This window comes from Zalophus californianus, chromosome 11 (assembly GCF_009762305.2).
Source record: "Zalophus californianus isolate mZalCal1 chromosome 11, mZalCal1.pri.v2, whole genome shotgun sequence".
Lineage (NCBI taxonomy): Eukaryota > Metazoa > Chordata > Mammalia > Carnivora > Otariidae > Zalophus > Zalophus californianus.
The window spans coordinates 15,588,356-15,614,640 of record NC_045605.1 but is presented as its reverse complement, the minus strand read 5'-3'; the positions used below and the strand labels follow the sequence as shown (position 1 = coordinate 15,614,640).

Below are 26,285 nucleotides of genomic sequence, written 5' to 3'. Positions count from 1 at the left end.
TCACTCTGGGGGATGCGGAGCCACGGTCCTCTCCCCCGCAACCCAGGCTCCGGGCTCCAGGCCCCTACCCTGGCCGGCTTGGCATTGCCTCTGGCTGAAGACTGATGGAGAGAGAGGAGGGGTCAGCAAGGTTCCAAAAAAACGAGGCTGATGTGGTTTGCCAGTCATCTCTGCGTCATCAAAATACCACCCGGAGCCTTCTCTCAAGTCACCTGCCCATCTGCAGCGTTTGCTGCCTCACGCGGCTCCTCCCCCACCCTGCAGAAAGGCTGCCCTGCCAGGGACAGGCCTCCACCCCCAACCCAGACCTCTATTTGACCCTCCCGCTGAAGGAGCCGCAGCAGATGTGATGCTGGGGTCTCTAAGAGGCAAGAGCCCTTCCCACTCCCCAGAGCCTTCCTTCAAGAGGCCAGAAGACCCAGGTTTGGGAAGAGGGAGAGCTTGCTGTGTGGAGGGCTGCCTGCAACCAGATCTGATGCCCCCTCCATGCTTCCCCTCCCCCCAGGTGCTGAGCCACAGTCAACGGGGGGTGGGGGGGGTGGGGGGGTGCGGGAGCCCTGCTTCAGGGGGTTCTTTTCAACCATCAGGACAGCAACAGGTTTTCAGGGGCCAACCTGGAGACCTCGCACCCTCGCACTTCCTTTCCCCTTTTCTTCATTCAGGTGAGGGGAAACTAAGTCCCAGCTAGGCTCATGGAATGAAGAGGGCACAAACAGAATTTTCAAGGTCTGGACATGGACAAGTGTGAAAACCTTGGGCCTGTGAATTCAGCCCCCTCCCTTTCCCGCTAGTCGGGCCTTGCGGGAGATTGGGTTTGAAGGGGCAGCCCATAAGGCGCCATCTCCACTCCCCAGGACCGGTACCTCTGGGTCTGTGGCACCGGGCCCAGGGTTCTTCCCTCAAAGCTGCCGGCTCTGCGAGGCGGGGGGTGTGCGAGGCTCGGGGGCAGTGCCGGGCCGGCCGCAGCCGCAGTGGTGCAATCGTTCTGGGAAGCTACCGTGGCCGGCCAGGGTCTCTGTGGCAGGGGTCGGGCGGGGCGGAGGAGGCGGAGGCGGGAAGAGGAGCCTGCACGGAAGGCCCCGGTCTGAGGCTCCTCCGCCCCGCGATCCGCCAGGGCCACACAGGCTGCTAGGGGCTGCGCGGGGGCGAGCGCGGCTGGTTCTGACCCGGCGTGACTCTGGGCATCCAGGCCGACCTCTCTTTCTCTCCTCGCCGCCGCCTCGGCCAGCCAGCCCGGCCTCCAGACACCTGTCACTGCCCCCTCGGCCGACCCAAGCCGGGCCGGGGGCTGGGCAGCCGGCCCGGCCTCGCTGGGGCCGAGCGGCCAGGCGCGGCTCCGGGCCCGCCCCCACGGAGCGGCGCGGGGGCGGGGGGCTGCGCGGGGCGGGGCGGGCCGGGCCCCCTCCCCCGCCCCCCTGACGTCAGCCCCCGGCGGCCGGCGGCTCGCTCACTAGGCGCTCGCCCTCCGGCCGGGAAGCATGGGGCCGTCTGGGCTCATCTACGCCCTCCTGCTCGCCGCCTGCTGCTGCTGTCGCCGCGCCGCGGGTGAGTGGCTTCGCGGGGTTGGGGGGGGTGGTCACGGCCCGGGCCGGGGGTGAGGGGGGGCTTCGGCGGAGCGTGCCGGGCAGCGGAGCGGGCAGCGCGGTGCGGGCCGGGGCTTTGCGCTCCGGCGTGCGCTCCTCCTCGCCGGCGCCCCGGCGTCTTGCGCGCGTGCAACTCTTCTGTGCAGCGAGTTTGCAGCCTGGATTCTGGGGTATCCCGGGAGGAGGACCGGGGAGGCGGGGAGGAGGCTGCTGCCCGGAGCGGGAAGGGGTGGAGCCGAGCCTCTCTGAGAGCTGGGGAGAGCTCTGCCTCAGGTGCCCACTCTGGGGGCCCGCGGTTGGAGCCGCGGTGGCAGGCGTAGCGAGAGCGCATCCCCAAATCCCGAATTCTGCGCCCGCCTGTTGCCGGAAAAAGGCAGCTTGCTTAGCGGGAGGGGGTGCGCGGACGCCTCCTCTCCCGCCTGGGCTTCCAGCCAGGCTGGAGGTGAGCGGGGGGAGGGGGGAGGGGGGGGTCGGACGGCGGCTCCCGCCGGAGCAGGGCGTTGGCAGGGGTTGGGGGGCGGCATGGGTCGCCTCGCGCCTGCCCGGGTGACGGGATCACAGGTGGCAGAAACGAGGGATTGAGAGTGTCCAGAGTGGAAGCGCCCCAGATCCGTTACGCCTCCCGGAATGGGACCACATTCAGGTGGGAAGAGCGCCCCTGCACCTCGGAGTTTTTCTCTGGAACTGCCCGGCAGCCCGCTGCTCCCGGGTGCACGCTGCCCTTGTATGGCCTGCAGCGGTGTCGCGTGTTTCTCTTGGCTCCTTTTCCCGGGTCCCAGCCGCTGTCCGGCTGGGGAAGGGGAGGGCCAGGCAGTACCCAGTTCACTGGCTTCATGCCCAGTGCCTGCAGTGTCCCTGGGGTACCCCCGGCTGCTGGCTCCCAAGCTGTGTTTCTGGGGAAAGGGCGAAATTGGGCTCCACAGCGGCAGCAGATCTAGCCCCACCCTGCCCTGCTCCTTTAGCTCTGGGGAAACGGAGTCAGGGATCCGAGGCCTCTGCTCTGGGTTGAAGACCACTCCATTGTCTGGGAGCCAGCCCAGGGCAACAGCCCAGGCGTCCCCGAGGCCTGCCAGATGGTATTGAGTGACATCACCTCCTTACAGGGTAGGGAGCACCCTGGCACCACTGACGTCACTCTTGCCCACTGCCTGGCCCTTGCCCTGACCCCTGGGGGAGATTCTGACCCCTCCATGCTCACAACACTCCCAGGATGGGGGCCTCTGAGTTTGTGGGATGTTCAGAGGTACTGCTTAGGGAGCATGTGATGGGAGCTTCTGGCCATGGTTGGCCCACTAGGTCTTGCGGGAAATTTGGGGAGGGCTCTGGGGGCCAGAGTAGCGGTGTCTTCCCCTGGGCAGGCATGGGGACACAAAGGGGCCTGTGTGGCTCAGCCTGGCACGCGCCTCGCATTCCCATACTCTGAGCTCACTGGAAGGGGTGGGGGCCTGGAAGGAAAGGGGCCTTCCTCTTGGCCAAGAGCCTGGGTTGCCCCTCTGCCAGCCTCATCTGGAAGATGCTCGTGCTCAGGGTCTCTGCTGCAATGACCAGAGACGGTCACCCTCAGCTTCCCTGAACGGGGCAGGGGGGAGGGGGACGGGAGGGCAGGGGAGAGCAGGCTGCCTGGGGGCAGCAGGTAGAGGGGGGTTGAGGGTTAGGAGGACCGAGTCTCCGCCGGACCCTGCAAGTGGCAGGGGGAACAGCTGCAGGGCAGGGGCGTGAGGGGAGGGCATGGAGAGCAGCTGGAGCCGACAGCTGTTGGGACGGGCGTCCTCCACCCCAGGTGTGCCCGGAGAGGCGGAGCCCCCTGAGCCGGAGCTGGTGGAGGCGGAAGTGGGCGGTACGGCGCTTCTCAAGTGCGGCCCCTCCCATTCCCCGGGCAACTTCAGCCAAGTGGACTGGTTTTCTGTGAGTGCGCGGGCCCTGGAGAGGGCGGCAGGGGGGCGGGCGGCTGTCCCCTTCCTGCGCCCCGGGACCCTCACGTCCTCTTCAACACGGGCCCTTAGGTGCACAAGGAGAAGCCGACGCTCATCTTTCGAGTGCGCAAGGGCCAGGGCCAGAGTGAACCCGGGGAGTACCAGCAGCGCCTCAGCCTCCAGGACAGAGGGACCACGCTGGTCCTGAGCCACATCACGCCCCACGACGAGCGCATCTTCCTGTGCCAGGCCAAGCGCCCTCAGTCCCACGAGCACCGCATCCAACTCCGTGTCTACAGTGAGTGCCCCACCTGAGGGTTGTGGGCCGTGCGGGTGGTCGTTGGTGCTGGAGGTCCCAGGCTCCTCATTTCCTTCCCTTGTAGAAGCTCCGGAGGAGCCGACCATCCAGGTCAATGCCTTGGGCATCTCAGTCAGCAGTAAGGAGCCTGAGGAGGTGAGGCTGGCCAGGTGGGAAGCAGGAGCCCGGGTGGGGCCAGGTGGGGCCTCCGTGGCAGGGAGACTCACACCCCGTCCTCCTCAGGTGGCCACCTGTGTGGGGAGAAATGGGTACCCCGTTCCTCAAGTCATCTGGTATAAGAATGGCCACTCCCTGAAGGAGGAGAAGAACCGTGAGTTGCCCTCTGAGCCCTAAGAAGCCAGGCTGATGGCACCACACAGGGAGCACCCTGCGTTTCCTTGTGCTTTCTTTGTTTCAAGTACACAAATGATGCGTGAAAATCTCTTCCTGAGAATTTAAACTGTGCAGAAGGAAAGTTCCCTTTCTGCCCCGGATCCCCTCACAGAAGTAACCTCTGCTGTCAGTTAGTGTTCGTTCTTTCCAGGCAGTTTCTGGGCACTCACAGAAATACACCAAGGCACATGGAGGCTTTTATTTTTTTTTTATCATCTAAAGCGGTGGTTCTCAACCAGGGCTGACGCTGCTCCCCCTCGGGGACGTCCAGTCACGTCCAGGGAGCTGATGCTAAACACCCCATAGTGCACAGGACAGCCCCCCCCCCCCCCCCCAGCTAAGGTCGCGCTGAGGTTGAGAAAGCCCAACCTCAGTGGCTCGGTGTGGCACCTGTCGTCACGCTGGTATTGGTTTTCTTCGGTCGGTGGGTCCTGGAAATCTTCCCAGCGCAGCCTGTGGAGCTGTACCTGATTGTTCTGCCCCCGGCCCCCCGGATTGCCTACGGTGGGGACGGTGGAGGGGGGCTGACCGTGCAGTCCCTGGTTGGTGGACATCTGGAGTGTTCCCTGACCGCCTTCCCCTGTCACTGCGGCATCCCGTCCGCGAGGGTCAAGCGGCACGGCTAGATGCTGAGACACAAAACCGCTGAGCTGAAGGGTCGCGGGGGCAGGGGTCCCTCTCCAGGTGCCCCCCAGGGACTCTGGGCTGGGGGTGGAGGCGGGGCTGGCGGCCAAGCCCTTCTCCCCTCCCCCCCCCCGACTTCTCCCCGGCCAGGGGTCCACATTCAGTCATCCCAGATCGTGGAGTCAAGTGGCCTGTACACCTTGGAGAGCGTTCTGAAGGCCCAGCTGGTGAAGGAAGACAAAGATGCCCGGTTTTACTGTGAGCTCAACTACCGGCTGCCCAGCGGCAACCACATGAAGGAGTCTCGGGAAGTCAATGTCCAGGTTTTCTGTGAGTCCCAGTGCGGCCCTGGGCTGAGGCTGGTGGCAACTCCGGCTAGCGCCGCTGCCCAGCGCGGGGACAGCTCTGGGGCTGAGGGCCGGGGCCTGTGCCTCCGCAGACCCGGCGGAGAAGGTGTGGCTGGAGGTGGAGCCCATGGGGGCGCTGAAGGAAGGCGACCGCGTGGAAATCAGGTGTTTGGCGGACGGCAACCCCCCGCCCCACTTCACCATCAGCAAGCAGGTGCGGAGGGCACCACGCTAGGGGCCCGTGGGCCGCGGGACTGGCTGGAGGCCCCTCCACTCACCCCTCCGCTCTCTCCCAGAACCTCGGCACCAAGGAGATGGAGGAGATGACACCCGAAGACAACGGGGCCCTGGTCTTGGAGTCTGCCCAGAAGGAGCATAGTGGGCTCTATCAGTGTCAGGGCCTGGACTTGGAAACCATGGCTTCGCTGCTGAGCGACCCACAGGAGCTGCTGGTGAACTGTGAGGGGCCAGGGGCCCAGGACAGGGGGGACCGGGGTGGGGGTGGGGGGCAAGAGGGAATTCGCCCCGCCCAGGCTGACACCACTGCTGTGTCCCCAGACGTGTCTGCTGTGCGGGTGAGCCCTGCGGCTCCGGAGAGCCCGGAGGGCGGCAGCCTCACCCTCACTTGTGAGGCGGAGAGTAACCAAGCCGTGGAGTTCCAGTGGCTGAGAGAGAAGGTACCCAGGCAGGCCTGGGGTTGCGGGCTGCGTGGGGCTGGGAGTGAGCCCCTGACCCCGTCTCTCACCCCAGACAGGCCAGGTGCTGGAGAAGGGGTCTGTGCTCCAGTTCCACAACCTGAAGCGCGAGGCAGGGGGAGGCTACCGCTGCATGGCGTCCGTGCCCAGCGTCCCGGGCCTGAACCGCACGCAGCTGGTCCACGTGGCCGTTCTTGGTGAGAGGCCCTCTGGGCAGAGATCAGGCGGCCCCTTGAAGCTCCCCTGGGCTGGGTGGTTTCGAGCCCTTGGAGGACAAAAAGCCCCCTGCTGCCTGGGATGCGCTGGTGGGGACGGGGAGGCAGGCTAGCAGAGTTTGCTGCCACACCTGTACCGCTCCCTCCCTAAGGGTCCCCATGGATGACATCGAGGGAGAGGAAGATGTGGGTGCGAGAGAATGAGGTGCTGAATCTGTCTTGCGAAGCCTCGGGACATCCCCGGCCCAGCATCTCCTGGAGCGTCGCGGGCACGGTGAGCAGGCCCGTCGCCTCTGCCCCGCGCTCAGGAATCCCTGCCCGGGGCTCTGCTGCCAGCTCCGGGCAGCCCTCCCCGTGCCCCCCTCCCTGAGTGGCTCCTCCGCCCTTGTAGGCACAGGAACAAGACCAAGATCCGCAGGGCGTCCTGAGTGTCCTGAATGTCCTCGTGACTCCAGAGCTGTTGAGGACGGGTGCTGAGTGCGTGGCGTCCAACTCCCTGGGTAGAAACACCACCACCATTTTCCTGGAGCTGGGTAAGGGCCTCATCCTGCGGCGTGGCGGGCGTGGCGGGCGTGGCGGGCATGGGCACCAGTGTGTGCTTTGCCTGACGCACCTGTCAACGCCCTGCACCACTCACCAGCCTCCAGCAGAAGCACTGGCCTGGGCACTTCCACTGCCAGCCCCTCCGTCCGAGCCAACGGCACCTCCACAGGTAGGCATGCGCTCTGGGCTCCAGAACAGGGCGGGCGGCCTCCTGCCCTGACCCTTCCCCGGGGAGCCCTGTTGAGAAAGGTGAGCAGGGGCCCATCTTCCGTCCGCCCAGGGCTGTGGGGGGTGGGGTGGGGTGGGGGTGGGGCATGGTTGGAACAGGGCCGCCTGGGGCCGGGAGTGACCCGGAGTGTCTGTGGGACAGAGAAGAAGCTGCCGGAGCCTGAAAGCAAGGGCGTGGCCATCGTGGCCGTGACTGTGTGCGTCCTGGTCCTAGCCGTGCTGGGTGCCAGCCTCTATTTCTTCTACAAGAAGGGCAAGCTGCCGTGCGGGCGGTCGGGCAAGCAGGAGATGTAAGCACGGTACCCAGCGCCCTGCGCCCCCACCCGTCGCGCGCTCCCCAGCTTGTCGCCTGGGCAGGGATATTCCCTGCCCACCGCCCCTGCCCCCCCGCCCACTCACCCCTTCAGAGCAGGAGGGGGCCGCTGGGGGTGAGTGCTCCCCACTTTCCTGCCCACTGGCTAGCTGCCATCACCCACACGTCTCCATTCATCGCCTGTCCCCCTTCCCTGAGCTGGCCCCGGAGCGCCTAAGAGCCCATCGTCGCCCAGTCCGACGTCTTTGCCAGTGAGCCTCCCCTTGCTCGCCCGAGATGCCAACTTCTTGCCTCCCTCCCTCCTCCCAGCACGCTGCCCCCGTCTCGTAAGAGCGAATTTGTAGTTGAAGTTAAGTCAGATAAGCTCCCAGAAGAGATGGGCCTCCTACAGGGCAGCAGCGGTGACCAGAGGGCGCCCGGAGACCAGGTAGGAGGCAGCTCCTGTGGCCAGCGCCTGACGCAGCTTCAGGGATCGCGAGCAGCAGGGGCTGATGGCTCTCGTGTCCCCGAACACTAACTCTGTCTCCCCACTTCCTCCTCCTCTGTTGGGAGACTGGGAGCAGGCCCGTCTTGGCTTCCTAACAAACACTAGTCCCAGATGGTAGGGTGAGGCGAGTGGCCGAGGGACCCTGGAGAAGGGGTAGCTCCCAGGACTGAGAGCGAACACTGCCCGTCACCACCACCTTTTCCCCAACAGGGCCGTGGCTCAGGTCACCAGGTGCGGTGTGGCCAGTCTGGTTTGGGGGCCTAGGCTCGCCCACCCTGCCCCACCACCCCCTCCCGCTGCTTCCCTCCACGCCTAGTCCATCAGCTTTGGCTTCAGTCCCTCGTCCCTTCGGCGCTCACACCCCCGACTCCCGTTCCTGTCCCCACCGCGCCCCCCCTTACCTCTCCTGTCCACCCGTTTCTAGGGAGAGAAATACATCGATCTGAGGCACTAGCCCGCCCAGGACCCTGAGCGCCCTTCCCGCCCGGAGTGTTTTCTGCTCCCCGCTCACCCCCTCCCTCCCAACGCTCAGGACGATCGCCAAAGCCTCCGAAGCGGGCTGTGGAGAAGGCCCCTGCCCCAGTTGGCCTGCAGGCCCCATTTCAGAGGGCTGAGTCAGCCCGAGAGGGTCCTCTTCGGGGACCAGCCCGCCCGTCTCACTGTTGGGTGATGCTCACCGCAGGGAGGGGCCTCAGCATCCTGGGAGCGGGAAGGAGTTTCTCACAGACCACGTTGTGGGTGTACATACCTGTCTTCCGCCGGCAGCCGAAGGAGGCAGCCTATTTATCTTGCGCTGGTTTCGTGCCCCAAAGGCTGGCTTCGTCCTTCAGTTGTGTCGCTGAAGTGAGGGCTCACTGGGCCCAGGCCCCCCTCACACCGGTTCTGGAGAGTACCACAGCCTTCGTGACAAGCAGCTGCCCACCTGCTTCAGGAGCCCCTTTTGTGACCCACCTTTCTCTGGGCAGAAGCCAGGACTGGTGTCATTTCTTAAAAGAGGTGTTGGGTGTATCATTGTCCCTGCAGGGAGGAAGCTAGGCAGTTCTCCAGAGTTAGGCCATTGAGCCCAACACCCCCCCCCCCCCAATTTGGCTCCCACTGCCCAGTCAAGGGGTCATGTCAGACTAAAAGGTGGTAAGGTTAGGGGACAGAGATGAGGTCCAGACTGTCTTTTAGGAGGATTAAGACTATAATTATACGAGCACCAAACTTCGACGAACTGAGCTAATGGGATTAGACCCTGGCAGAAGGGCCCTCATGGGAGAATGGTACTTAGGGACGAGAAGCGGGCCTGGCTAGAGCTTTGGGGTGCGTATGTGTATCTGCGTGTGCGTGTGAGTGTATGTATATGTGGTTTTATTAGGCCGGGTGTAAATTTGCAAATTTCCTTTATATATATATATATATATACACACACATATATATATATATGAAAAATAAAGCTTAATTGTCCCAGGAATGTCACACTGCTTTTTATTCATCATGGTACCACAGCAGCCTGGGGCCTCCAAACCTGGCACTGCACCAAAAGGAATACGAAACCCTTTGCATTTGGGAGCAGGGACCAGGGTTACCTCTGCTTCTGAGCAAATGGCTCAAGTTCTACCACAGAGAATAATGACCCTTCTTAGCAGCAGCAAAGCCGCCTTGCCCGAGGCAGCCTGCAGGGCCTGGTGGGCTGTGGGCAGGGAGCTATGGGCCCTTCTCTCGGCTTTCCTGCCGCGCAGACCTGCCTTGGGGTAGCAGTAGACTCACAGTGATGACTGGGCGGGCCGAGTCTGTCTGTCGCTCTCCCACCCCAACGGAAGAGCAAGAACTCCAGTCTGCTACAACAAAAGAAACTTTATTTAAAAATATTTTTTTTTTTTTTTACAGACATGGGTGCTTGAAAAAGCTCTTTAGTTAACTGTATGGAAATGAAAAAAAATTAATAAATAACATTAGTATAACAGACCTCTAAACATTAATACACTGGCAAAACAAAAGGGACTTGAAAATGAATCTTAAAGCTCTGCTCTTCTCTGTAAGAATATTTACCTTCTGTTTTTCTTATTCTTTACAGGTGAGAATGATTAAATACTGCTAATATAAATTTTTTTTTATATTAATGACACATTTTTAAAATAGTCCACAAAAATCTCATCTAAGTTTTCGTTTTATTTTTAACACTGATATACAAATTGGGACTCTCTATTCTGGAGAAAGCATCAAGTTCTCCTCAGCCCCACCCAGGCCAAGAATGTCAAAATCCTAAAGAGGGGAGGACTTGAAAAAGAAGGGTTTCTCCCAATTCCTTATTAGTTAAAAGGCAGGGAAGAACTGAAAAGGTCGGAAAGGGAGAAGTAAAATATCGCGTAGAAAGCATTTTGTCTTTTTTCTTTGCCGAGACCTACAGCGGCCACAAGCCTGAGGCCGGGCTCGGGCGCGCAGGCCTTGCTGCCTGTCCCAGGGGAGAGCGACCCCGCCAAGGGCACTGGCTGCCTAATGCTCTAAGACTCAAGTCTTCAAGTAAGAGGAAAGCCGAGTCTGAAGGGAGAGGCAGGAGGTAGGCCAGTTCAGGATCCAGCACAAAGAAACAACCCCCCGTCGTCAGTAGAGCCCATCCTCCACTCCTGCATGCAGCTGGTGCCTTACCAGGCAGGACCAGGAGGCTGGCACATGCCAAGTGGTCCAGGGCGCTCCTGGGAATCCTAGAACAGTCCCTCTCCTCTGGCTGGAGACAGATCATTCAACCTGTAACTACGACTCTGAATGGAATCAACCAGATGCTCCCAGGGTAACGTTGGCTTCTTCCGACACGGCACCACGGCAGGGGGAGGGGCTGCTGCCCCGCCGCACCTATGCGCCCTCTCCCCAGCCCCACACAGCGTCTCCTCCTCCCCCCTACACTGTAAGGGCTGACGCTCAAGGTAGAGGAGCTAAGACTCTGGTATTTCCATATTAAGTCCTAAAATGCAGCCTGGGATACAGTGCTGCCTTAGAAAGGCACAAAATGTTTGGCTTTTTTTTTTTTTTCGGTGTGCTAAAAATTGTTCTGTTTTGAATAAAGGAAAAAGATATATAAGGTTAAAAATTCCAAGTCACCACAGCCAGAAAGCAAATGTAGGAGGTACCTCCTAGCTGCCATGCCTCTACCACGTTTCAGCAGGAGGTCAAGGCCAAGACACTGAGACGGGTGGGTCAGGAGGCATCCAGTCTCACGGGCGCTGGGCCTACAGGCTTACCCAGACAGCAGGGGGAAGCCAAGGAAGAGAAAACACGTGGTCTCCAGACTCCTAAGCAGTTCTCTGCCTCCTCGGTTTCAAGACAGCCGTGAGCAGGGCCACCCTCACCCACAACAGGGTCAGAGGTAGGTAGGGAGGAGGGAGCAGACACACGTGGACGTAAGGGCACAAAGCGTGGGCAAGCAGTCTGGCCTGCGACCCCCGCCCCCCACCCCCGGAAGGAAAATTTGCGAGAGGCAATGCAGAGGTGCCTCCCACGTTCATTGTAGGAAGAAGTCAAGAACACGGAGCCAGGTGATCACAACTCTGCTGATCTGTTTGGCTGCCTAATCAGTAGGAGCGCGGAGGTTGGCTTTCAGCCTTTGCTCTGTACAAAAAGAGGGAGTGGTCCACCACATTTTTCTCAAGCACTACCCCAGGGAAGGGAAGGGGCAGGGAGATGTCCAGACATCTGTTACTCTGGAGCAATCGGCAGGCGCTTCCGAAGGGCCCATGTTCCCATCTGAGTGTGAATGCGCCTCCACCCATCCCTATCTCCCCACCTCTTACTCTGCTGCTACTTTAGCAGAACCAAAACACACCGGTACTCCCCTCGGGGGAACCAACCCAGATTTCCTAGGACACAGAGGCGCGTGGCGTTGCTGTCTCTCTGTTCCTTGATTCTGGAGCGGAGTCCAGGACATACCAAATGCAAAGGCTAACGAGCCCCCTCCATCAGTGTGTATCTTTGGATTACTAGGTTACTTCTGTGTATTCCAAACGACTCCAATAGCTTAAAAAAGTTACAAGTAATTATGAAAAGCCTTACTAACACGGGACAGGCCCTAGGATGAGGTAAGTAAGATCAAAACACTTAGGCAAGCAGAAGCAGTTCTGTAAAAATCCGAAACACAAAGGCTTTGATATGGCACTACAAAGCAAGCAAGTGGGCGGGGAAGACGAGGGTTTCCGGTCTAAAGAGCTCTCAGTCAGAACTCCCCCCTAAACTGGAATCTACATCGAGTTTATATCCTGGCAACTGTCCCAACTATCAGATACTCTTGCTGGCTACAGGGAAGTAGTTCCTGAGGTACCTCAGAAGGCCTGCCTGAGAACACTGCCACAGAGCTCTCCGCACGCAGCAAAGACCAAGTGCAAGGGTGAAGGAGGAGGGCAGGGAGGGCCACAGGCCCACAGAATGAACATACGTTCAGCGCGAAAACCTGAAGAGAGCCCAGAAGTCCATGGGTGGCTACGGTGGGATCTGTGATCTGCTCTCCAAATAATACGAAAGAAGGCTAAAAACCTGAGATTAAATGAAGGCAAAGAAATGTCACCTAAGAACAGACTGGCTCCGGAACAGGAGAAACTGGTCCTGAAGAGGGAGGTAAGAAATCTTGGATGCCAAGACTGGTAAAGGGAATTAAAACAGGAAATAAAGCAACAAAGATGACAGAAACCCGAATTAAGCGAAACCTAAGAATCTCTTCAATGCCCCAGATATAGTCCCGTGCCCTGCCTTTCCACTCTCCGGGGGGGAAATAAAGGCAGCGCACAACAGCAGTTTTGCTACTAAAATACTTGCAGGGTATCTATCCCGTCTGAAGCCTCTTCTCTGAGAGCCCTCCCCCCACTCGCACCCGAGGGGGCCACTGCCATCCCCTGCGCCCAGGCTGACCCCTCAGGGGTAGAGGCCCGAGCAACGTGCTGGGCTGATCGTTTTCTTTCTCAAGGAGTAAGAGGCCCTGGGAATCTGTGCATGGTGATCCCGAGAGCCGGGAGGTCGTGTGGACCTGCGGACGGGGGTGTCTCATCGGGGGGGGGGGGGACGTGCATGACAAGCAGGAGAAAGGACTAGGTGCAAATTCTGACAGCCCCAGCTCCATGTAAGAACCCACTGTACTTCCTATACTGGGGTCTATAAAACACCCTGCATCCTTAGGATTCCCTCCTTTCTTTAGCCTGGATACCTGTTTCTTGCATCTGAAGGATTCCTAAACAGGAGAGTCAACAATACAAAACCGTGACCTCCTTTCAGCATGCACCTTCCTCTGTGCACAAATGGCTCGATGTGTTTCTAAAGAAAGACTGCGACACAGGCTGAGGTCAAAGTGGTGCCAGGTCCACTTTACGCTGACGTAGATTACTTCAGCTTGAATTTCTAAAGCCTGCACGTGTAGCAGAACAGTGATGTGTGCATCCTGATGCTAAGTTCTAGGGTCCTGGGCTCCCTACCCTGGGACAGAAAGGCTGGCATTTCGGAGAAGTGACTGAGTTCCATCTACTTTACTGCCTGGCTCTTGGGAGAGCACATACATCTGTTCAAGACCAGGAACCAACATTAGGTATCCACCTGTCTCCCACACCTTCAGCCCTTCTAGGACACAGGATTAGCTGCAAAGGTCGTTGAAGGGCTGGGAAACAAGTCTCAAGGAGAATGGGAGATGGTGACAGGTCCCAGGAGGGTGACAAGGAAACTTCACAACAAGGGGGACTAGGGACTCAAAGCAGGTCAGTAAAAAGATCAAGGAAGGCACTAGACTGGAGAGGGGACTGTGGGCAGATGCTCTGCTTAAATATTTAACTGCCCTACTGTGTGACTCTGAGCCAATATGCGCCTCAACCCACCACACAGATTCCACTGCAAGGCATCCAAGACGGCGGGTCCCCATGAGGCCGACACTGCGCAATCTCCCAGACATTATCAAGGCTCTAGGAAGACAACTGGGGTTCATGAAGGGGAGCCTTGAATCGCTCCTACCCAGGACAGCTCTACAAGGAAATACATGTCTGCGTGAAAGAGCTGTAAATACACACTGCACAGTCTCCTTGGGAAGGGCTATTTCAGGGCCAAATACAAGGGCGAGAGGGCCCAAGTACAACCCGCTGGCTTCGGGAAATCTGCACGTGGTGGCAGTGAAGGGCACGGCACTGGCACTACCGGCACATGGGAATCACTCACAGACATTTGCCGAAACGAACAAGCTAACTGGAACGCAGCCAGGCCAATGGTCTGAACGCCATTCCTCCCTGGGCAGTGGCCACCAGAGTCAGAAAGGCCAATGGCAGGAAGGGGAAGGTGCAGTTTAGGAAGAAGGTCTATAACCCTGACTGTCATGACATGAGGTAGGAGAATATTCTGCATCAACACCTGTGCCAACCACCCAAAACAGGTGTCGATCTTATTAATGGTGCCTTAAAGGGAATATAGAGCTTGGTCCCTACTCTGCTAGCAAATGTACAAAAACTCATTTGTACGTTGGCTGTGTGGACCATGGGTTATATTTTACTTTTCTACAGAGGAAGTAAAATACTTTAAGTATGAAGAATAGCGACTCCCCACCAAAAATGTTCATCCACAGAACAGCTAACTGATGCTGGGCCCTGGGGCGGTGTGGGTGAGAGAACAGAAGGGCAGAGTGTGTTGTACAGGGGGGCTGTGGGGGGACAGAGGGCCAGGGGAGGAGAATGGCCATCCACAGGTACAGATCACTATTTACAACATTAACAGGGAAACGCTGAGACGAGAAACTGCCCAATCTCTTCATTTCTTCAAGGGAGGTATATCATAGAGCCCACAGGTTTTTCCACTCAAGAACCCTGTACTTGAGCGGAAGGAGGCCGGCAGGGGCAGCAGACGACAAGGCAGGCTGTGCGGAACGAGCCGGAAAGACAGAGGGAAAGCAGGAGACCGCACTGAAGAGAAGAGCCTAATGCACCTGACAAAACCTCAAAGTGGCTTTTTCACCTTATCCACCTGGGAAGGGACCAGAGAAGGAACCACTTGTAATTCGAAGGGAGAAAGGAGAGGGATCTGGCCAAACTGACAAAACTCAGAGCCCACTTCTGAAAGGGAAATTTTACATTCCGAGCAGAGCCCAGGAATTAGAAACTGCCACACAACTGGAAGACGAAGAAGGGTTATTTGTTCCTCAGTCCAAGGAAAATCTAAGAAATTATAAAGTTCTGGAAGTCCCCTCAAGACAAATGCCCACGTGGAAACTGTCCTGAGGCAACGCTGGCGGCCTCAGGGATGGCCGAGGTTTGTCCTCAGAGCACCCAAGGGGAGCAAACCTCCCAGAATGGTCTAACGCCTGGGCAGCCCACAGACCCCACAGCAGACACGCCAACCAGCAAGCCGGTCACCAATGCATTATGTCCGACCCTGGGATCTGACACAGCCGGGTCTCAGGGCCGACCCCAGGAGCCACGGGGGCACTCAACTGGGAAAAAAGGGATGAACCTGCCTTTGGCCTATATGAGTAAAGACAGAGTCTCCAAAGAAGATCTGGGATACACCAAACAGGCAAGAGATATGCAGAACCAGGGCTCTGTTCTCTTGACCCATCTTCAGACTATGGACCATGTTTGCAGACAAGGAAAACTTCCAGTGTGGACAGGCACGGAAAATGCTGCCATTTTTCCCAGTTCTTTGTCTGGCTCTTCAGCATCTAAACAAAATGTAAACTGCGTGTTAACCACAAATGAAACACTCTCCTTACTGGCTCGCAGAAGGAGATCCTAGGTCACTGCTTCCCAATCGCCACCACTAGCCCAGCTCCCAGCAGCGCCCGGACCTGACGGCGGGCCGTGCTGCTCTCCACCACGTTGAGCAGACACTGGGGAGCCATGGCCAATCAACAAGAGGTCCAGTACCATCTACCCTGGGAATGTAAATGGCTCTGAGGCAAGAGCTTAAAGCCAAAAGGTCTAGGAACAGCTGAAAGCCAAGAGTAAGAGTCAGAAAACGTTTTAGTTCCACAGACGAAAAGATGGGAAAGAAAACGGACCTCAAGAGATTCATTTCTGTCTGGATCTAAAGCCAAAAGCATGATTTGGATTTTGAGGAGGGTAGATGTATCAAAGAGTGGCTTGCTTCTGACACGCCGCGGGAGGGTACGGCCTGCCAGGGAGGTCGGCACAGACTGGCCAGAACACTGACTGACTGGGGCTCACTCCGCAGTACCTACGGGAACCGACTCACGGCTGCCCCACGCTGGACTCCGAATTTTCCACACAAACCTGCACCCATGCCAGCTGCTGGGCTTTTCACCTCCTGTCCCTGAGCCCTGCGAAGTCGTGTACCACACTTCAGGGTGTGTGATTACCGTGGAGAACGCAGTCCGTGAAGAGCAGAGAGGACTAGCGTGAAGAGGGGAAGGGAGGAGACGCTCCATTCCCAGAGCCACGGGCACAAGAGAAAACCATGTCAGCGGCGGCACCCAGGGGAGGCCTGGTGCTCATTACCAGCAAAATGCTGTGCTACCATGGGTGCTATTCCCTCCCCTTCGAGGGCAAGGACTAAAGTGTCTTCTGAAAGTATAACCTGGCTCATGTTCCGAGGGAGACGCCCACGCAAGCTGGAATTAATTCACTGGGAAGAAAAACCAAACAGATAAATCCTATTTTGTACATCTTCTGCCTAACAAGGTAAACAGCATACGAATGAAGCTTCCTCAAAGTTTTGTGGTATCTGGGCCAGAAAGCCAGGCTGGAAACAAGCGTTCTTCCCTTCCCAGTAAGTGGAAACACCCATGACCTACATGAGAATACACACCTGGCAGGAAGGCAACGGACTCCCGCAGACGGTCTTCTGGGGAGGGCATGGAATGTATCTGAAGGCCTCTAGCTCAAATCAGCCATTGTTTAATTAGGGTAGTTAATACATCTTACTGTAGCAGATTCAATGTTCCTAGAGAGACAGTGCTTCCGAGTGACCAGTGTTACACCTGCGAGGACCCCACATGACTGTAATGATACAGCAACAGTACTGTTTCTTGCCCCACCGACCTACCAACCAACACCATCACACGTAGTCAAGAACATCCTCTAAGCCACCTGGCTTCCGTGAGGCTGGTTAGAGCAAGCCCAGTGCCAATGACAGACACCGAGGAGGCGGCAAGGAGGCAGGAGGCAGGGGAAAGGACAGAGGGAGGGTGTTCTAAAAACACAGGACTCGAGCTATGTGATGGTAATCCAAGCCGCAGGGAGTGCTGGAGTTGCACTACACGCCGGGGTCGGGTCTCACAGCACAGCAGATGGAAGTCTTTAGACGATTCCTTCCTATACCTCTTGTGCTAATTCCCTGCCCAGGATTAACACACACAGCAGGTTCATCTTATAATCACAGGGCACACGCCACCACAGACAGACAGACAGACACACAACCACATCCTTAACCCAGGGAATTCTGAAGTCCCCCAGGAGGATTTACAGCACAGTACTTCTCCCACCGCTTTCTGGACTGTTCCCCCGGTAGGCTAACCATTTAATAAAAATCCACACTCGCAGTGGGGACTGAAGGACACCTTCAAATCCACTCTCAAAACAGATAATAAAACACACTGCTGCTCCACGTTCATTCCACTGCCTTGAAATCTTGGAACCACAGACGTGGAATCCCACAGAAAGGGCAAGACTTCACTGTGAAGTCTCCAAAGGGGCCTCTGCCCTCCGAGGGGCCCCCCGGGGAGGAGCGCCGGCTCACTGGTCCTCTGACGCCGCAGTGGGGCGGGCTGTGCTAGGTGGCGAGGTGGGCGGGAGACGAGATAGAAACAAACTCCCGGAGGATGTTCTTGGCCATTTCGACGTTGTTGTGGGCAATGACCAGGGCTTTCTGGATGTCCTGGTAAGAGTACCCCTGGCTCAGGAGGCTCTCGATCTCACTGGAGAGCTGTGGCGAGGTGGCCGCGGCAGCGCCGCCCTGCTGACAGCCGCCTGCTTTCCGTTCTGAGTTGATTCGCCGAGGGAACGGTTTAGGAGGCCTTTCAGGAACTTGGGAACCCTCAGTGAAGTCTAGAAGAAATCAAACAGAAAAGAGCTGCAGATCTGGGGGCAACCCTCCTTCAACAGCAGCAAGAACAACAGTGTGCCAGGATCAGGCTGACCTACTGTAACGGGGCCCCTGGGCTCTCAAAGGGCCGGGGTCTACAGGTTCCAGGGTTTCAGCAGCTAGCCGCCGCCTCCTCCTGGCAGGAGCAGCCTTCTAAATAGACCACGCACCTGCTGCACAAACAGGAACACTGCTGTCCCCAGCATAGATACCTGCGTCCGTGTCCTGCTTTACACACGTGGCAACAAGGGTTCACGCACAGCAGTGCCTGGATGATTTTAAAACGTTTCAGACGGGGCCAGAGAAGACACTAAACTTCTCTTTTGACAGAGGAGGAAAACAGAAGTAAGCCTGAGTGGCCGTGGAGCCGCAGGAAGCGAAGCTGGGTGGGTGGGGCCACTGCCTGTTTGGGCAACTGGATGCCGTCCAGCTTTCACCAGCTGTCCTGCACGCCGGCCTCAGTTTCCAAAGGGAAGGCCACCCCGGCTGCTGCGCTCCTAGGCAGCCACAGGTGCAAGGGCAGCCCTGGATGGTCAAGGCCACTCGGTGTGCCTTCCAGAGCCAGCACGCCGTCCTGGCAATGCAACAGGGCCCCGAAGTCAGGAACGCGTGCTCTGAACCACCAGGCGTCGTTACCAGCGTCCTACCACACACTCAGAAGCACCGGAAGTCCCACCTACCACCAGCCAGGAGGAGCCAGGGTTTAAGCAACAACCTCTTTTCTAAGTCTGGCAGAACCCCAAAGAATGAGACTCCGGGTTAACTTCCTAACTGGGGCCTAGGGCCAGCTTCTCCTCCCATGTAGACCGAAAGAGACTACCGTCTGGTGACAAAGGCGCTGTCGCCAGGCCATCACCTCTGCTGCAGCGTCAACCAGGAGCCATCCAGCAACTCGGCACAAACCCAAGCCGGCCTGGAGACTCACGTGTGGTGGCATCGCCTTCCAGAGACAACCAGCCGAGCGAGGAGCTGGCGTTAGAGATGTCGGAGAGGGTGCGGCGAGCCAGCACGGCCGGCACCGGCGCCTTAGGGACATCGTAGCCATCCTCCTCAGTCTCCGATCCCTCGGGGCCGGCGCCTGCCTGGCCCGTGGCCAGAGTCCCTTCACCTAGAGGGAAGTGTGTGCCGTTACCATCTTCTCGCACACCCCATCTGCTGACACCCATTCGTTCCCGCACGTATAGCACCGAAGTTACCGACCGTCCACCCCGGGCCAAGCACCACGCAAGGCCCTGTGGGTGGAGACAGAAGAACAGAGGAAAACGCAGTCTGCACCGGTCCCGCAGCTCTGCTTTCCTGATCGGGGTGAAAGCTGCCCCCGCCAACGGTGACGGCTGCTGACGCCAAAGGCTCAGCACCATTTTACAGCATCCAGTCAACATCTCTATCGGCATTTCACCTTGGAGGATCAGCCAAAGGGCCTGTGTGTGCTGCCTTCTTGAACTTTCCACTTGGGAAGCTAGTTGATATGGGAATGGAGTATTCACCACCCACACACAAAAGAATTTCATCAATGCTAAAAAGCCAAGGAAATAAAAGGGAGCTGCGAGCACTGCGGGCCCAGGCCCTATAACCCAAGTGTCTCTAGGCCCTGGAAGGATGAAAAGGCACAAAGGGAACTTGCTGTGGGAACGGGAAATAAGAGAGAGGAGAGGGTTTTGCCGCCCATGGATCAAAGATATTTTGCAAAGGAAATTATTTAAAAGAAGTTTCTGCTAAGATCAAGCTCTGTCATTCCTATGACACAGCAACGGTTTTCCAAGTGGCAGCACGGCTACTCACCGAAGGGGATGCTCTCCATGGCAGATGGTGTCGCCTGGGACTGAATATTGTACATCGCTTCGTATGTACAGCTATCGATCGGCTGGTCACCATCACACACTCTGAACCAGAAGAAAAGGAGTGTATGATCTTCAGAAACAGAACTCTGTTACCTGCAAACTGATTAAGACTCATCTATTCTTCACTATTCCAGACCCAGAGGCTATCAAGAGGACACAATGCTCCTTTGCCAGATCACTAACAAATGTCCAAAGGTTGACTCTTCTAATAAATGTGTGTTTTCAAAATGACTGTGACAATGAGGAAGCGTAACTGGAATTGCTTATAGCTGCAAGAGGCCAAACATCAGGGGCTCTATACATCTTTCTGCTTTAATTCTGGCTGGATGACACTGCACACGCAGCAGCCAGGCAGGTACGTGGCGTCACCCCAATTCCCAGATGGGACTGTCCTGAACCTACCGTGAACTCTGGGTTGTCTCCAAAGGCCATTTCCCATCTGGCTTCGGCAGCCCTAGAGGTCTGGAGGAGGGGGTCATATACTCTGTGTCCTCCTCACTTTCACACTGCTCCCCAGGGGGCAGCTTTGGCACAGGAAGAGGCCTGGAAGAGGAAGAATAAAAGAGAAAGAAAATGAAAACAACTAAGCTGCAAAACGTGCAAGTATGAAATGAGTGCCTTCAACCCAGGCCACGACTCAAATCTGACAGAGCAGAACGGATGCCACCTAGGGAACTGTTACTTCTCCCGGCCACGAAAGGGCAACTGATAGGTTTCTGCTCTCAGGTGACCACAGATGCAGATACATTGTCTGAGATGGGTTACACAGGTGCAGTACTTGATACTCGTTAGTCTCAGTCCCCAAATAAGTCGGGAGTCCCCGTCCCAGGGCTGGAGCACCAGGTTCTCTCTTGCCAGCCTAAAGGAGCAACGGTGGCTCTCGGACAATATGCTGCCAAATCCCTGTTCTAGAATCTACCTACAGTTTCAAAGAGTAGACAGCTTGTCAAAAGCTTTCTCATATGTTATCTCATAGTATAAACACCTTTTCTCCTCGTTTGATATAAGAAACATCTGCAATAAAGAGATCAGGTCCTTGGTAGCTTAGCATCAAATCTGAGACCAGGCCTCCCATCTTGACTCCTGTCTCAGGGATCTTGCAGTTACTCCCAAAGCTCTCACCCAGAAACTCTGGAACCAAAACTTCTCCTGCTACCCACCCCCTGAAACCAAAGACAAAAATAACAACAAAACAAATGCACACACGTTCACCCAATGCTCCTGAGAATGTGAGCTAAAGCCAGTATCTCTTCCCTCCCTGGTTATACTGTTTCTGTACGTCCTGAACACTGTAACTAGAAGGAACACCTACTGGATTTGCCTGTGTTTACTCAATGTTTATTTTTCCCAGTTACAAAAGCAACAGCTGAATGTAAGACCCTTAAATGCTACAGAAACCTAACACAGACAGTCCCTATAATCTAACTTGAAATTTTTTTTCATGTCTACATGTTACTTTATTTGTGCACTGCGAGCTGTAGTTTTGAGGTGGAAGTATATTAGTATCTACAATTTGCTCTGAAATGTGTCCAAAAAGATAGACCGATGGATGGATAGAAGTACAGATAGAGGGGCGCCTGGCTGGCTCAGTCATGGAGCATGCAACTCTTGATCTCAGGGTTGTAGGTTCAAGCCCCATATTGGGTGTAGAGATTTCTTTTTTTTTTTTTTTAAAGATTTTGTTTATTTATTTGACAGAGAGAGACACAGAGAGAGAGGGAACACAAGCAGGGGGAGTGGGAGAGGGAGAAGCAGGCTCCCCGCCGGGCAGGGAGCCCAATGTGGGGCTCGATCCCCAGACCCCGGGATCATGACCTGAGCCAAAGGCAGACACTTAATGACGACTGACCACCCAGGTACCCCCAGTGTAGAGATTATTAAAAAAAAAAGAAAAAAAAAGTATAGCTAGAAATGTGTGATAAAACAAGGATAAGAAATGCTAATGGTAGAAGCCAGGTGGGGAGTATATGGATGTTCACTGTAAAAAAATCTGTCACCCTGACTCTATGCTTGAATCTTTTCATAATAAATTATTCGTGGGAAATACCTATAAAGATTAAGAAAAAATACCAAGTATTGGCGAAAACATAGGGAAATGGGTATTTTCTTAGTTTTAGAAATAAGAAATTATAACTTTTCCAGAGTGTGATTCACCAAAAATATTTAACCAAACATGCATACCCTTGCACTCAGAAATTCCATTTCTAAGAATTTTCCCTAAGGAAATAATCAAGAAAATTCACTATATAGTATTATTTATGATACTGAAAAAATAGGTCACAACCTGTCAAGTAATAATGTTCTGAATAAAGGAATTTTTAAAAAAAATTTGAGAGAAGGAGAGGGAGAGAGAGAGAGAGAGAGAGAGAGAGAGAGAGAGAGAGAGAGAACACGTGCACATGGGGGCGGGGGGGCAGAATTGAGGGAAACGGGGAGAAAGAGAAGAATCCTCAAGCAGACTCTGTGCTGAGCTTGGAGCCTGATGTGGGGTTGATCTCATGACCTGAGCCGAAACCAAGAGTCGGACACCTGACCAAGTGCACCACCCAGGCGCCCCAATAGTTGGAAATTTCAATATCTCACCCACAATAATGGACAGAACCAGACAGAAGTAAGGAAACAGTACTTAACATGATAAACCAATTAGACCTAATAAACAGAACACTCCACTCAACAGCATACATACACATTCTTCTCAAGTGCAGAGGGAGGGAGATAGACAATATGGGAGGCCACAAATTAAGTCTTAATAGATTTTAAAAGATATACAAGGTATCTTCTCTGACCACAATGGCATGAAATTCGAAACCGATAACAAAAGTAAAACTGAAAATTCCACAAAATTGTGAAAATCAAACAATACACTTTTAAACAACCAATGGATCAAAGTAGAAACTACAAAGGAAATTAGAAAACACTTAGAGGTGAATGAAAGAAAAAACATGACGTACCAAAACTTAAAGCAGCGCTAAGAGCATTTAAAGCTTTGATGGTTACATTAAAAATCAAAAAAGATCTCCTAACTTTACAACTTAAGGAACTAGAAAAAGAACCAACTAAACCCAAGGCTAGTGGAAGGAAGGAAGCAATGAAGACTAGGGCAGAAGTAAATAAAATACAGAGAAAAAAACCCCACAACAGCAACAGAGAAAATCAATGAAACCAAAAGTTAGTTCTTCAGAAAGATCAACAAAACTGACAAACTTTATCTAGATGGATTAAGAAAAAAGAGAGAAGACTCCAACTACTAAAACTCAGAAATTAAAGAGGAGACATTACAACCAATTCTACGGAAATAAAAAGGCTTTTAAGAGAGTACTATGAACAGTTACATGTCAAAACACTGTATAATTTAGATGGACAAATTCCTAGAAACACAATACTTACCGAGACTAAATCACAAAAAATTGAATATCTGAAAAGACTTACAGGAGATGGATTCAGTAATCAAAAATCTGCCAACAATGAAAAGCCCTGTACCTGACAGCTTCACTGGTGAATGCTACCATTTAATAAAAAATGAATACCAGCTCTTTTTTTGGAAAGATTTTAACTATTTACTTGAGAAAGAGAGAGAAAGCGCGCACGCACGTGTGGAGGGAGGTGGGAGGAGGGAAAGGGAGAAGCAGGCTCCTCGCTGAACGGGGATCATGACCTGACCTGAAGGCAGATGCTTATCTCACTGAACCACCCAGGCGCCCGACGAATACCAATTCTTTTCAAACTGCTCCAAAAACCGGAAGAGGGAACACTTCCTAACTCATTCTTTGAGGATGGCACAATCATGACACAAAGCCAGACAAGGACACTGCAAGAAAACAACAGACCAATATCCCTTATGAATACTGATACAAAAGTCCACAACAAAATCCCAGCAAAAAGAATTCAGCAGCATAAAAGAAGGATTATACATCATTATTTATCAGTGGGATTTATACCTGGAATGCAAGGACGGCTCAACATATGACAACTGATTAATATAAATATAACCACATCAAAAGGGAAAAAACCCAATCATCTCAAGCATTTGACAAAATTTAACACCCTTTTATGACAAAAACACTCAACTAAAATAGGAATAAAAGTACCTAAACATAACAAAAGCCATATATGAAATGCCCACAACAAGCATCATATTCAACGGTGAAAGAACGAAAGCTTTTCCTGAAGGATCAGGAACAAGGCAAGGATGTCCACTTTTACCACTCCTACTCAAGACAGTACTGGAATTTTTCTAAGATTTTATTTATTTATTTGTCAGAGAGAGAGAGCACAAGCAAGGGGAGCGGCAGGCAGAGGGAGAAACAGGCTCCCCGCTGAGCAAGGAGCCTGACACAGGACTAGATCCCAGAACCCTAGGATCATGATCTGAGCTAAAGGCAGATGCTTAACCGACTGAGCCACCCAGGTGTCCCAGTACTGGAATTTCTAACCAGCTCAATTAGGCAAGAAAATGAAATAAAAGGCATCCATATCAGAAAAGAAGAAAAATTATCTCCCTGTTTGCAGATGGTATGATCTCAAATGTAAAAAAGCCTAAAGATGCCACAAAAAGGGCATGGGAAACAGTATGATGGTGTCTCAAAAAATTAAAAATAGAATTACCATATGATTCAGGAATACTACTTCTGTGTATACGTTCAAAAGAATTGCAAGTAGGGCCCCGAAGACGATCTGTTCACCCCTGTTCACAGCAGCATCACTGCAATCGCTAAAATGTGGAAGTAATCCAAGTGTCCGTCCACCGATGAGCAGATAAGCAAAACATGGTACAGCAGTCACCCTTTATCTGTAATTTTATTTTCTGTGGTTTTACTTACCCATAGTCAATTGCGGTCTGGAAGCAAGATGGTTCCTTCTGATGTATTATCAGAAGGTCAACAGTAGCCTAACACTATGTCCCAACACCTACGTCACTCTGCTCACTCCACCTTATCACATAGGCTTATCTCACATGAGCACAAGAAGGGTGAGTACAGTGTAGTATTCTGAGAAAGACCACATTCATACAACTTTTATTATAGTAAATTGTTGTAACTGCTCTATTTTATTAGTTATTGCTGTTAATTTTTCTTTTCTTTTTTTTTAAAGATTTTATTTTTTTATTTGACAGAGAGAGAGAGAGATCCCAAGTAGGCAGAGTGGCAGGCAGAAGGACAGGGAGAAGCAAGCAGGCTTCCCGCCGAGCAGAGAGCCTGATGCGGGGCTCGATCCCAGGACCCGGGGATCATGACCTGAGCTGAAGGCAGCCGCCCAACCGACTGAGCCACCCAGGTGCCCCTGTAAGAATGATTAAGATTTTTTTTTTTTTTTTTTTTTTACAAAAGTCAACAAAACTAAAACTGCTTCTTTGGGAAGATTAATAAAATCATGAAGCCCAGCAAGGCTGATCTATGTACATGCACACAGAGAAAATAAAAAGAATGAGACCAAAACAGAAACTCTAATTTTGAATTATACAAACACAGATCAGTTTTTACTTTCTTCTTCGTACTACTCTGGGTTTTCTACGTTCTGTGAGTAAGCTGCTAATGGGCAGGAGCACGTCCGCTCCACAAGACACAGCCTTAGCACTTACCTGGCAGCCAGAGAATAAATGGCATTGGCAGATGCAGAAGGTTTGATCTTGGGGTGCTCACACTCTGCACCTGCTAATGAGCTGTTATTCACATTCTGGAAAGAAAATTGGTGAGAAAGAACCTTCTTAACACAATTCAGTGACTCCTCTTACTTCTCCAACCTAGTCAAAATAACAAGAACAGTAACACAGACCCCGACCCCACTCTCAATGCCGCGCTTAGGGGTTATTATGTCTGACCAAAAGCGGAGCTGCTTTCAGGCTCTGAAGAAAGTTTAAATGTCAGGGTGAGGAGGACAGAGATCTAAAAAGAGCCAAGGAAATGGGGGTTTTTGTTCTGATTCTAGAAGATATAAGGAAATTGGCTGTCTCTGCAAATACCCTTTCTAGCTCTAAAAATCTATACCTCTTTCTACGGTGAGGTCACCAGAAAGCCTGACCTAATTCATTCTCACGAATTAGATGGCCTATCACTCGATGCCACTTGTAAGTGACCATCCCCCTTCTCTTGCCACCAAGAAGTACCCAGTTCACGTAAGGGCCCCACCATATTCCTCAACTTCATGGCTCACAAGTTATTCTCCCCTGCCTTTTTTTTAATTTGTCTGAAGAGGACTGGCAGCATTACTATGTAGTTACACTGCTAATTAACCTTCAACTATTTGTGTAGCACCTAAGAAATAACACTGCTCACATACACAAGAGAAAGCAGGTCAATGAAACGCGCACTAGAGCATTCTCCCTCTTGCTTATTACTTAGCGCTATGCTCTCCCCAACTCACCTGCCTTCCCTTCATCCTGGAAGGGTCTCCCTCAGAATCAGCACGGCTCGCTCTCACCAACGCTCCAGATCTTTGCTCAGAATTGTACCCCATCCCTCCATGTACCCCCCACCCCAACTTTCCCGATACCCCTTTTTTTTTCCACTATTTTTCTCCATAGCTCTCATCAGCATCCAAAGCCCTTTGTTTTATTAACCTACCATGTTTGTCTTTACTCCACTAGAATGTAAACTTTGTGAAGGTAGGATTTTTTGTGGAGCACATACACAAATGAACCAACAAAAGAACAAATAACCCCCCCCACCCCCGGTCTGGACCCCTTCTCTCATGCTTATATACAATGAACCGCTAACCTTTTTTCAAGCTATTCTCTTAGCAATACATTTATTAGTAGATAATCTACTACTAGATTT

The 26,285-nt window shown here is 53.9% G+C and overlaps 2 protein-coding genes and 1 non-coding gene across 8 annotated transcripts in view; 1 reads left to right on the top strand and 2 right to left on the bottom strand.

Annotated features, from left to right (window-relative positions):
* The first annotated feature begins 682 nt into the window (after nt 1–682).
* Nucleotides 683–9,032, top strand: MCAM (melanoma cell adhesion molecule). Of its 4 annotated transcripts, XM_027579669.2 has the most exons (18): nt 683–726; nt 1,455–1,545; nt 2,546–2,687; nt 3,364–3,488; nt 3,587–3,794; nt 3,880–3,950; nt 4,038–4,125; nt 4,962–5,141; nt 5,251–5,372; nt 5,455–5,617; nt 5,717–5,835; nt 5,909–6,050; nt 6,221–6,342; nt 6,460–6,601; nt 6,709–6,780; nt 6,982–7,129; nt 7,462–7,579; nt 8,064–9,031. In XM_027579669.2, exons 1-18 carry the CDS (start codon nt 698–700, stop codon nt 8,091–8,093), a joined length of 2,112 nt encoding a protein of 703 aa, XP_027435470.2. In that variant the 5' UTR covers nt 683–697; the 3' UTR covers nt 8,094–9,031. The 4 variants fall into 4 exon arrangements, with proteins under 4 accessions (XP_027435470.2, XP_027435472.2, XP_027435471.2 ...); XM_027579671.2 differs by lacking the exon at nt 7,462–7,579 and having other exon boundaries at nt 8,064–9,032; XM_027579670.2 differs by lacking the exons at nt 683–726; nt 2,546–2,687 and having other exon boundaries at nt 8,064–9,029.
* A 188-nt stretch (nt 9,033–9,220) lies between these two features.
* Nucleotides 9,221–26,285, bottom strand: part of CBL (Cbl proto-oncogene) — an 83,018-nt gene continuing 65,953 nt past the window's right edge. For 2 of the 3 annotated variants that reach the window (XM_027579215.2, XM_027579217.2), the window contains 5 exons: nt 25,091–25,185; nt 19,915–20,055; nt 19,454–19,554; nt 18,597–18,779; nt 9,221–17,634 (listed from right to left, as the gene is read on the bottom strand). In XM_027579215.2, the coding sequence (XP_027435016.2) occupies nt 17,360–17,634; nt 18,597–18,779; nt 19,454–19,554; nt 19,915–20,055; nt 25,091–25,185 (795 nt within the window). In that variant the 3' untranslated portion in view covers nt 9,221–17,359. The remainder of the gene's footprint in view (nt 17,635–18,596; nt 18,780–19,453; nt 19,555–19,914; nt 20,056–25,090; nt 25,186–26,285) is intronic. The other variant, XM_027579216.2, reaches the window with a different exon arrangement.
* LOC113915615 lies at nt 25,690–25,819 on the bottom strand. The gene has a single exon (XR_003517760.1). It is a non-coding gene; the product is annotated as a small nucleolar RNA SNORA19 (small nucleolar RNA).